We start from the raw sequence: 12,049 nt of genomic DNA on the forward strand, positions 1-12,049 counted from the left end.
ACAGAGAAAGAACAGATTGGAACAGATTAAGGGATAGTGTGGATTGGATTTATAATATGAAGAATGAGGGGAGAATGAGTCTTAGATTTTTTGGCCTGAGCCAAATAGGAGTGTGCGCGCCCGTGAACACACACACACACACACACACACAAATAATAATAGTAGCACCATTTATTTAATCAATAGAAAAAGAAGGTATTTTAGAACTGTTAAAATTGAGGTACCCATGAGATATCCAGGTGGAACCATCTAATAATATAATAGCCTGAGCTCTAGAGAAAAATATAAGCTGAAGACATTGGCATGTATCTATACTAGTCGAAGCAAAGAAATGGATGAGGCTAATTAGAGTACAAGTAAAAAGGTTTCTTGACAGAATCATTGGTAAAATTGGTATTTAAGAAGGGCTACTGAGGAACAAAAGAAACAAAGGAATGGATAAAAAAATTGGAAAATCAGGATAAAGTGGTACCACTGAAGATAAGCTAGGAATATTTCAAGGAAAAAGTAGTCAGATATTTAAATATACAGAGTTGTGAAATATAATATTAATAGAAACATTTTGGATTTGACCATTACTATATTATTACATATAATTTCTTAAAAATGGTTTCATAGTGGGGAATGGTGAAACAGAAATGAATTTACACTATAAAGGGAAAAATATAAATCCAAAGATTCTACCTTTAAATTATTTTATACATGATTTATGTTAAAAATTTTTTATCATAATAATAGACCTAATGAAATGGGCCAGAGTTTAAAGACTGTATCTACCACTTAAGAATTTTGTGATTTTTACCTGACCAGGCGGTGGCACAGTGGATAGAAGCATAGGACTGGGATGCAATGGACCCAGGTTCAAGACCCCAGATGAGCGCAGGCTTATCTGGTGTGAGCAAAGCTCACCAGCTTGGACCCAAGGTCTCTGGCTTGAGTGAGGGGTCACTCAGTCTGCTGAAGGCCCACAGTCAAGGCACATATGAGAAAGCAATCAATGAGCAACTAAAGTGTCACAACGAAAAACTAATAATTGATGCTTCTCATCTCTCTGCGTTCCTGTCTGTCCCTCTCTCTGACTCTCGCTCTATCTCTGTATTAAAAAAAAAAAAAAAAAGAATTTTGTGATTTTTTTCACCCTGGCTGGGTAACTCAGTTGGTTAAAGTGTTGTCTCAATATGCCAGGGGTCTGGGTTTGATCCCAGGTCAGGGCACATAAGGAATCAACCAATGAATGCATTGAATGAAAAACAGCAAATTGATAATCTTTCTCTTTCTCTCTCAAATCAATAAAAAAAATATTTTTTAAGAATTTTGTGATATTGGTCAAGCTCTTTAACCTCATATATAAAAATAGTGTTATTAATAATATATAGATATATCTCATATTTGGTCAATGTAAACTTCTAGGAACAACTTCTAATTCAACTGTAACACATGGCTTTTTTTTAATCCTGTTTTGTAGCATATTGTTCACAGCAAAACTCTAAATTTTAGGTCCATTTTAAAATAAAATTTCAATATGCATATTTCATTACTTTCTAGAAGTATTTTGCTTAGAGTATTTTTTTGCTACCTAACCTTTTCTTTTTAGCAAGTAATAAAACAGAATTTCTTCTTTAAGCTTTCCTATATTAAACAGTAACCTGACAATTTTTCTGTTCCAGAACTTTGCCAGGGTTAAAATGCAGGTAACCATGTCACTCTCTTCCCTGGTGGGTACATCTCAGAATTTTAATGAAGAATTCTTAAGACGTTCTCTGAAGACTATCTTGACATATGCTGAAGAAGATCTGGAATTGAGGGAAACAACATTTCCTGATCAGGTCAGAAATGCCACTTTCTACATCATTAATTGAAATAGGATATAAAAATAGGCACTTTTCCAAATTGTTAAATCAAACTTTGTTTTTTACATGAGGAACCTATATTTTTCTTTCAATTCACATATCATAGGCCATAGACAGGGCTGAATTGTTTAGTTTCAATAAACCATTTTTCTTCTTGGATTGGTTAATAAAAAGTGTTAAATTCTGTGTACTTATAGCAAAAAGAGCAGTAGACTTAGTGTGGACAAAGCTTTATGATGAAATATTATTCCCACTTATTATTAAAATAGTAATTTACCTTAAAAACTAAAGTTTCCAAAAAAAACAAAACTAAAGTTTCTATAAACTATGTTTTGGTAAAATCAGAAACATACGAGAAGATTTTCTTGTATCTACTCTATCCCTATATTTTATTTCTACTTACGGTTCTACTTGTTTCCAGGTGAAAGAACTGAAAAAAACAATCTGCTGAGGAATTGTTATAAAGTTTAGCACTGTTGACCCACCATACCGCAGTATTCTCATACTCTTAACCCTATCAATATCATATTGTTTTGAAATCTTTAGATGTTCATCTGAAATATCTCCACACTAATTTAGTAATTGTGAATGAATGGCAATTGAAGAATGTTTTTCATACAATCCTCTGCTGCAGGTCCAAGATTTGGTTTTCAATCTTCACATGATCCTTTCTGATACTGTTAAAATGAAGGAACACCAGGAGGATCCTGAAATGTTGATTGATCTGATGTACAGGTAGTGTTTGCTTGATTCACTTATGCCTTGTATAATGAGCTTGAATATGTAAGGCACAGGAAACATTGGATAAAAAAACCCCCACAAATATTAAGTCATTTTCTAATGGTAGATTGGAAAGTCAAAGTGCACTTTTTCCAGCCTGCGTTTTCAGATCTCCTGTGTAACTTCTTTCAAGAATGATGCATAATTGTTCAGCATATTAATTATCAAAAACAAGAGGGTTTTAAAAAATAACCATAACACATTTAACACTTGGACCCTAGACTTCCTAGGAAAGCTCAAGACCCATATTCTAAATGGAAAGATAAGTCCTTTAAGAAGAAAATATAATATATTAATGTTTACTATAACATTAATTTTCCTGACTATGCCTATAGAATAATATTTCTAGGGGAACATTTTGAGAATTTTGTAATTCCTATTTTTTTTTGTTTTTGTTTTTGTTTTGACAGAGACAGTTAGATAGGGACAGGAAAGGAGAGAGATGAGAAGCATCAATTTTTCATTGTGGCACTTTAGTTGTTCATTGATTGCTTTCTCATATGTGCCTTGATGGTGGGGGTGGAGGGGTGGGATGGGTGTGGCTACAGCAGAGCAAGTGACCCCTTGCTCAAGCCAGTGACCTTGGGCTCAAGCTGGTGAATCTGTGCTCAAGCCTGATGAGCCCACACTCAATCTGGGACCTCGGGGTTTTGAACCTGGGCACCTCTGTGTCCTAGTCTGATGCTCTATCCACTGCGTCACCTCCTAGTCAGGCATTCCTCTTATATTTTGAAAGACTTAAAACTTGAGACTTTTTGTCACATGACCCTCTCTTTTCATGGATTTGGAGTTCTTCATAGACACAAATAAGACAAATATTTAAAGCAGGGGTCCCCAAACTGCGGTCCCCTGAGGCCATTTATCCGGCCCTGCCGCACTTCCAGAAGGGGCACCTCTTTCATTGGTGGTCAGTGAGAGAAGCATAGTTTCCATTGAAATACTGGTCAGTTTGTTGATTTAAATTTACTTATTCTTTATTTTAAATATTGTATTTGTTCCCATTTTTTTTTTTTTTACTTTAAAATAAGATATGTGCAGTGTGCATAGGGATTTGTTCATAGTTTTTTTTTTTATAGTCCGGCCCTCCAACGGTCTGAGGGACAGTGAACTGGCCCCCTGTGTAAAAAGTTTGGGGACCCCTGATTTAAAGTAAAGATGATGCAATCAAATTATCTTTTATAAATCTTTTTTTCTTGAATATAAAACTTACTGATAGTTCCATAATGAATACATAAATTCTCAAAGATTTCTTTACCTATCATTTTCTTTAATGGCCATATTTTAATATGACATGTTATTTAAGTGCCCCCACCAAAAAAAACTGATTTACCCATTCCATGGGCCCACGGCTATTTTCTCTAAGCGTACCCAAAGACATTTCCATACCACTCAAAAACTTATTTTAATAGGCTGTGGTAGAAATAACAGAAACCTTTGTAGGTAGACAATGAATGAGCAATCTAAACACCCTTTCAGCTTAAGAGGCAAATGCTAATTGGAAAGAATTTCTGTTCTAATTAGAATTGCCAAGGGCTACCAGACGTCTCCAGACCTACGGCTGACCTGGTTGCAGAACATGGCCGGCAAACACTCGGAGCGCAGTAACCACGCAGAGGCGGCGCAGTGCCTGGTGCACTCGGCAGCCCTGGTTGCTGAGTACCTGAGCATGCTGGAGGACCGCAAATACCTGCCCGTGGGCTGTGTAACCTTTCAGGTAGGAAAATGCCAGGTTTCCATTTGACTGAGGGATATCCTTTTTTGGTTTTAACTTTTCTCACTGGGGTTTAGGTTAGTGAGGAAAGCACCAAGATGGAAGGTGTACTTCATACGATGAATTAAGATTTCACTGTCACTGTCGTTAATACATTTTTAAGAAGTACTTCTTAATTCTCTCTCCACACGTTCTTACCTCTGAATTATCAGTACTATATATGTGTATGCTCTTTGCCTCTACTGTTGGGGACTTTATGGAAACTATGGAATACACTTAGCACACTAAGAATCAGAATTCGATGGAAACTCTTAACTGGCTTTAATTGACACACCAGATAAACCAACATTGTCCACTCCCTGTATAAAATAGGCTAATATCATGACTCAAAGGTGATAGTTTTCTCTCTAGTAGTATTACATATCTCTGACTCACTGGCTGAATTCTTTGTTTACTAAGAGTCAATCATGAGTTGCTTTTTATAAAAAACCATTTAATGCCAGATTTGAAAATTTTCAAATTTTAATTAAATATTATATCCTCTGATGAAACCTGAATGCAAAAAGAAAATGAGTAATTGTTTCTCTGAAAATTAAATCAAATGATGTGCAAAGACTTGATTAAAGTGAGTCTCCAAAACTTTGTTAATTTTGGACCAAGATTACAGGAAAAGCTCCTAGAAGTCTTGGATAATTTGATCATCTTTTTAAGTTAAGATTTTTACTCTACTTTAAAGAAAGCAAAACTGAAAATATTAAAATAACAGAAATCTTTGGAGGTAGACACTGAATGAGCATTATGAGTGTTTAGTCAAGAAAAATTGACTGACCTGTGGTGGCGCAGTGGATAAAGCGTCGACCTGGAAATGCTGAGGTTGCCGGTTCGAAACCCTGGGCTAGCCTGGTCAAGGCACATATGGGAGTTGATGCTTCCTGCTCCTCCCCCCCTTCTCTCTCTCTTGGTCTTTCTCTCCTCTCTCTCTCTGTCCCTCTCCCTCTCTCTCTCCTTTCTAAAATAAAAAAAAAGAAAAATTACATGGCCTGACCAGGCGGTGGCGCAGTGGATAGAGCGTCGGACTGGGATGCAGAGGACCCAGGTTCGAGACCCCGAGGTCGCCAGCTTGAGCACGGGCTCATCTGGTTTGAGCAAAGCTCACCAGTTTGGACCTAAGGTTGCTGGCTCGAGCAAGGGGTTACTTGGTCTGCTGTAGCCCCACGGTCAAAGCACATATGAGAAAGCAATCAATGAACAACTAAGGTATCGCAACGAAAAACTGAAGATTGATGCTTCTCATCTCTCTTCATTCCTGTCTGTCTGTCCCTCTCTATCCCTCTCTCTGATTCTCTCTCTCTGTAAAAAAAAAAAAAAAGAAGAAGAAAAATTACATGGAGCTGTAATCTAGAGACCCATACACAAAGGAAAGGTCTTAGACCCACTTTAAAATCTTGGCAAATGAGTGTATATCTACTGTAAATGTTTAGGTTAAAATAAAATATTTAAATTATGTATTATTTATTTTTAAGAAATAATGTCTGATCCCAATCTTATGGGGTAAATGGCTTTTATTACACCTGAGTTTTTCATTAATTCATTGTATGTTGGACAAGTCAAAGAGACTATTTTTTTGTACCTTAATTTCCCTCATAGAAAGTTTTGACAAGATCAAATACTATTTTAAGTCTCTAGATATCCTGTGTCCTATCACTGTTTTCCTTAGCTCGTGATTTTTAAAGCTTTTATTTCTCACAACTTTTTATGATGGCAGAATTATTTAGCAATGATGTGTCATTTTATTATCTTCAAAATACAAAAAGTTTGTAGAGATATATTTGTCTTATATCAGTGCATTGACTACTCATTTTTTTAACCTGAACTGATAACTATATTTCATCTTCAATTCCATCTTCATATACATCTTTCATGCTAATAGATTAATTCCATTTCACAAAGCTTGTCGATTTATTTCTTCCTAGAATATTTCATCTAATGTCTTAGAAGAGTCTGCAGTCTCAGATGACGTGGTATCTCCAGATGAAGAAGGTATCTGCTCTGGAAAGTACTTTACTGAGTCAGGACTTGTGGGATTGCTGGAACAAGCAGCTGCATCTTTCTCTATGGTAGGTGACTCTTTCATTCTCTTGCCCCAGTTTCAGACCTCTGAATTACTAGTGATGTGTATATTTATTCTCTCTGCCTATGATCCTGCTTTTTCTTTATGATGGTTTTCTCTAAGCACCTTAAGAACTGTCTAGTAACAAATTTTCTTCCTAGATTCATCATTGCTTACCCCTTTTAATCTTAATCTGTTACTGCTAGTGTTTTTCATTTGCTTGTTTATGGGCCAACACTTAATCTACAACAGCTTTTTTTTTTTTTACAAAATTTTTACCAGCAAACATTTTCTAAAACCTAAATTTTATAAGAAATAGAACAAAACAAAACAAAAAGACTCTAGATGATTTAAGTTCCCTTTTGGGTAGACTGACATGGCTCTCAATATAGAGTTTGTTAATTGGATGAAAGGGAGGATCTTTTTCTGAGTGTGTTGGGCCTTGGTACTCAGGAGAGTTATGGTCACTCATTCCATTGCTTGCCCTTTTAGGTAGGTGCTAGGGGCCTGGAGCTTGCTTATCAGGGACTTTGAAATACATCCTATATCTCTTGTCAGACCTACTCTACCATGCTTTAACCCTAGTCCTGTCTTTCCCCATCTGTATGTGAAAAGTTGAAGTAGTCATGTGAATCTAAGATGGAATATTTATCAGTGAAGGGAGAGAGAACTAGCGAATCCCTTTCTTAAGCCATGGTGATAGGATCACCTACTTTCTGTGACTTTTCTGCTGAGTGTTTAGTGTCCCAGCACCAAGGTTTAGGAGACAGTGAGGTTCACATTAGCAAGAGTGGTAGCTTGAGGTAATAAGCAATTCTGCCCTCCTTTGCCATTGTACTGTTATTGGGATTTAGTTATTTCTTCTCTTGGCCTTAATCCTACTTTGAAGTATAGATTTAGAAGGCAACAGCCAGAATTCAAATCCTAACTCTGCCACCTTAGTAGTTAAATCAGTTCAGACACCAATTACTCAAACTATCTTGAGTGCCTTACTTTTCTTACCCATTATGCATCTAAGTACCTACCTCATAGGAATATTGTTATGATTAAATGAGTTAATATATGTAATGTGGCTCTGAATAATAATAGTGTGTTTGCCATTATCCTCCTCATCATCATTATTTTCACTTAGAACCAGCTCATTAAAATATGATTCTTAGACTCAAAATATTAGGTGTTGGTCCACTTTATATTTTTTGTCTTTGAGAACCTTGACTGTCGGGATTTCCCTTGGATCTCTGCTCCCTGAGTGTCAGTATAACTGGTCTGAACTAGCAGAGGAAAAAGGTGTTTTGCTATTAATGAAATATTTTAATAAATATACAATTTATGTGTTTATAATTTTAATAATTCACACTAGTGAATTTATATTGTAGTACAGTAGCCTATATTTCAGAATTTTTTTGAAATAAACAATTATGAATTTCATTCTTTTTAAATTAATCTATTTAATCTTAATTAAAATCTTAGTGGGGCATTAAATATGTTTCACTGTTATAGCTACATGACTGCTTAAACATAGTCTTGTGAACTGACTAGAAAATCTAAGAACTACATGTCTATTTCCTAGGGAATATATGTTTGCTGATTCATGAGGCAATGGGAATTTAATGACTCTTGGAAACCATCTCTTTCTTCCCTCACTACAGCCACCAATCCATGATTAAAGACAGGAGAATGGAATAGTGGTACAAACACATTTCGTCACTCACTCTGAGTATAACCTGAGCAACCCTTGGCCAACAAGTGGCCAGCTAGCTCCTAGTAAAATAAAATCTAATGGCTCAAGACCTTCTCATGTTTTGTTATAGATCAGTTATTTTTCTGTAGGATATTCCAGTATTTCCCATGCCAATTTAATATTTTGGAAAAGTTAAATAAGTTTTATAGCAGGTCGCAGGTTAGCTGTTATCTGTGTATCTGTATAACCAATATAATAATTAGATTTCTAATATTTTTCTGTAGATACACACATTTACATTTACTGAAGTAATTACTGGGTAGATAGAAGCAGAATGTTCAATTCAAATTATATAGAATTATAAATATGAATATATATGTGTGATGTTAAATGTACACACTCACACCTGACTAGGTGGTGAAGCAGTGGATAAAGCATCCGAGGTTGCCAGCTTGAGTGCGGGCTCATCTGGTTTGAGCAAAGCTCACCAGCTTGGACCCAAGGTCACTGGCTAGAGCAAGGGATCACTCGTTCTGCTATAGCTCCACAGTCAAGGCACATATGAGAAAGCAATCAATGAACAACTAAGGTGTCGCAGTGAAAAACTGATGATTGATGCTTCTCATTTCTCTCCGTTCCTGTCTGTCCCTATCTATCCCTCTCTCTGACTCTCTGTCTCTGAAAAAAAAATGTACACACTCACATGCATACATGTATCTATCCATTCATGTAGAGGAGACAATTCATTGTGGAAAAGTCTTTTATTGTTTTAGTAAAATTAAAAATTAGTACTGTTTTTATGTCCTATTGGAAAAGCTTTAGTGGTATTGTTTTAGCAGATATTGTGAATTCATAAATAATAAGTGTTTACTTTCTTATTGATGTAAAAGAAAGCAATATCTTATAACATTATTCCTATAGGCTGGCATGTATGAAGCAGTTAACGAGGTTTACAAAGTACTTATTCCTATTCATGAAGCTAATCGGGATGCAAAGAAACTATCCACAATTCATGGTAAACTTCAAGAAGCCTTCAGCAAAATTGTTCATCAGGTAATGATTGCAATTTCTAGCTTCAGTGTAAATGGAGAAAACTATCTAAAAACATTAATGTTGCATTATACTGGTATCAAACTGGATTTCACAGAATGACCATTTAAATTAGGTTACACATCAACAGTGTCAAAATGATGGTTCAGGACCAAAACAAGGCTCATTAACCAAAAAAATGAATTTACCTAGAGTAGGTTAAGATCATTCTAAACTTCCCACATAGCTTTTCTTTTTTTCTTCACATTTTTTGAATTATTACTAGTTGCTAAATTCTTTTAAAGTGTGAGTTAGTTTCTGTTTCACAGTTATGATTATGAATCTGATTTTTAAATTGATTTCTATCCTTTGCTGCCCAAAATGTTTTATATTTAAGTTAATTTTTTAGTAAGTGATATGAAAGTTTATTAAACCATATTTTGTGATTTCAGCTGGACTTAACTGTTTTTCCTAGATGTTTCCATTCTGTCGTCCTTTGATATATTTCTGATGTGAAAATAATGAATAAAATGATTGTCTTATGTTTATTCAATTATAATAGTATGATTGTCTTATGTTTATTCAATTAAAAACTTCAGTACTTGTTTATAGTTCATGGAATCCACATATTATTACACACACAAAAGAAATAAAAATAAGCTTGGTTTAAAAATGACTTAGACCATTAGCAATTGATGTCCCACAAACTAAATCCTTGGCTCCATTTAAATACTTGAAATATCCTGTTGAGCCTTCTCCTTCTCCCCTTTACTATTCACTTTCCTGTGCTGCCTATGCTATTATCTGCTACTGCCTTCATCTAAGAAGAAAGTGGAATACTGAATATCTGCTTTTGTATTCAGTACTAGTCCTACTTCATTGTCTATTAGCTTGACCTCCTCTTTCTTGCCATGGACTAAGCTATTATTCTAAATGAATTGGTATAATGTAAAAACTTTAACAGTCTTAAAATAGGGCTGCTGTACTGTTACACCAGAATTTTATTGGCATCTACTAAAATATTGAAATTGCAAAAGATTTACTAGGATTCATGATCATAATGATGGGTCTTTTTATTATCAGTTGTACATATACTGTCAAAGGAACGTCATCCCAGCTTCCAGAGCTGTAAACTGCAAATTATACAGGTCAGGTCTGGAACATTACAAGAAACTTTTGTCCATTTGTACCAAAGGCATTTGACCAAAATTGCAATTTCTATTCCAGTTTACTTTGGGTAGTTGAATGAGGTTCAGCTGAGTTTAGTTAGAGCTCTAATTTAGACACACAAATGGAGCAAGCAGTTGGCTTTCTTTCCCCAAAATATGTACTTTCACCTTTAGGGTTTATAAAAGGTGAAATTTTAGCTATTAGGTTTTGAAGAAGCAATGTGTAAAATTATCAGAGGTCTAAAAAGTGAAAGAATATGGTGTTTAAAAATATCCTATTGTCTTCTATTTGTGGAGAAGAATTTATGATATATGGTACCTTTACAACTACTGAATTTCCTTTGGCCTTTTTTTTTTTGTTCTTTTTAAACAGTTTTTTTTTATGACCTGCCCTTTTTTACTTTTTATTATACAGAGTACTGGCTGGGAGGTAGGTAATGTTTTAGTTAGATAAAGACACTAATAGATTGATTTGATTAGATCTTATGCCAATGCTTTGCCCACATGTGCTAGCTGTGGGCATTCTGTTGCTATCTGCTATCAACCGAATTCATTAACCAAAGAAATGTTGTTAGAATACCATAAGTTATTTTTTAATTTATTAATTAAGAAGTGTAGGCAGTGCATGGAAATCCATGTTATACTAATGAAATTCTTTGGTAAATGAGCCACTTTGTCATCACTTTAGTTTGTTTTTATCCTTTGAAGCATTTTCTTTCATCAACATTTACACACAGATTTCTTTTTTTTAACCATATTTTTCCACCTCATTTTACAGAGGTCGATTTATGTGTTATTGCTCAGAGGTGTAAATAGAAAATACTGTATGTCATCTGATCTTAGATGCCATCCCACTATTCTATATGCATTTAAGAAAGAAAAAAGAAACCTGTGTATTAAACCCATAACCACCTCTCAGTTGAAAAATGAATGCCAACTACAGAGATATTAAAATGTGGACGAAAAAGATGTGCATCTTAGAATTGATGGAAGAATATGTTAATTTGATTTTGACTCACTTCACCTTGAGTATAAGCACTACTAAGGAAAGAAATTCATGTTTGTCATTTTAATATTGTTGGGAGGAGGGATAAAGAGGTTGTTAGAACTTAAAATTTAATTTGACCTCATATTCTGACAGAATTTGATAATTAGTGTTTAATGAAAACTATGTGTGCTTTTTTTTTCTTTAGTCAAAAAGAGACAGACAGACAGACATGAAGGGAGAGATGAGAAGCCTTAATTCTTTGTTGTGGCACCTTAGTTGTTCGTTGATTGCTTTCTCATATGTGCCTTGACCAGGGAGCAAGTGACCCCTTGCTCAAGCCAGCAACCTTGGTCTCAAGCCAGTGACCTTTGGGCTCAAGCCAGCAACCATGGGGTCATGTCTATAATCCCATGCTCAAACCAGTGACCTCGCCTGCGCTCAAGCCAGATGAGCCCATGCTCAAGCTGGTGAGCTCCGGGTTTCAAACCTGGGTCTTCTGCATCCCAGGCCAATGCTCTATCCATTGTGCCACTGCCTGATCAGGCTATGTGTGCTTCCTTTTATGTAGGAAGTGGTTAGACTCATGAAAAGTTATATGTAAATCAATCTTACCTAGAAAATGCCAGGAAGAAATTGTTTGCCATTGTTTTAAATTCTTCTGTAAAGGAAGAAATTCTATAAAATCGGTTCTAATTTATTTTGATGAGGTAAAGCTAGGTATTAATAAATTA

General features: G+C 35.2%; 1 protein-coding gene across 12 annotated transcripts in view; it reads left to right on the forward strand.

Annotated features, from left to right (window-relative positions):
• The window catches only part of DOCK7 (dedicator of cytokinesis 7), a 254,205-nt gene that overhangs the window by 225,637 nt on the left and 16,519 nt on the right, over positions 1-12,049 (forward strand). For 7 of the 12 annotated variants that reach the window (XM_066269012.1, XM_066269017.1, XM_066269020.1 and 4 more), the window contains 6 exons: positions 1,668-1,826; positions 2,485-2,585; positions 4,152-4,344; positions 6,315-6,458; positions 9,054-9,185; positions 10,746-10,760. In XM_066269012.1, the coding sequence (XP_066125109.1) occupies positions 1,668-1,826; positions 2,485-2,585; positions 4,152-4,344; positions 6,315-6,458; positions 9,054-9,185; positions 10,746-10,760 (744 nt within the window). The remainder of the gene's footprint in view (positions 1-1,667; positions 1,827-2,484; positions 2,586-4,151; positions 4,345-6,314; positions 6,459-9,053; positions 9,186-10,745; positions 10,761-12,049) is intronic. The other 5 variants (XM_066269013.1, XM_066269016.1, XM_066269019.1 and 2 more) reach the window with 1 other exon arrangement.

This window comes from Saccopteryx bilineata, chromosome 3 (genome assembly GCF_036850765.1).
Source record: "Saccopteryx bilineata isolate mSacBil1 chromosome 3, mSacBil1_pri_phased_curated, whole genome shotgun sequence".
NCBI classification, from domain to species: Eukaryota; Metazoa; Chordata; class Mammalia; order Chiroptera; family Emballonuridae; genus Saccopteryx; species Saccopteryx bilineata.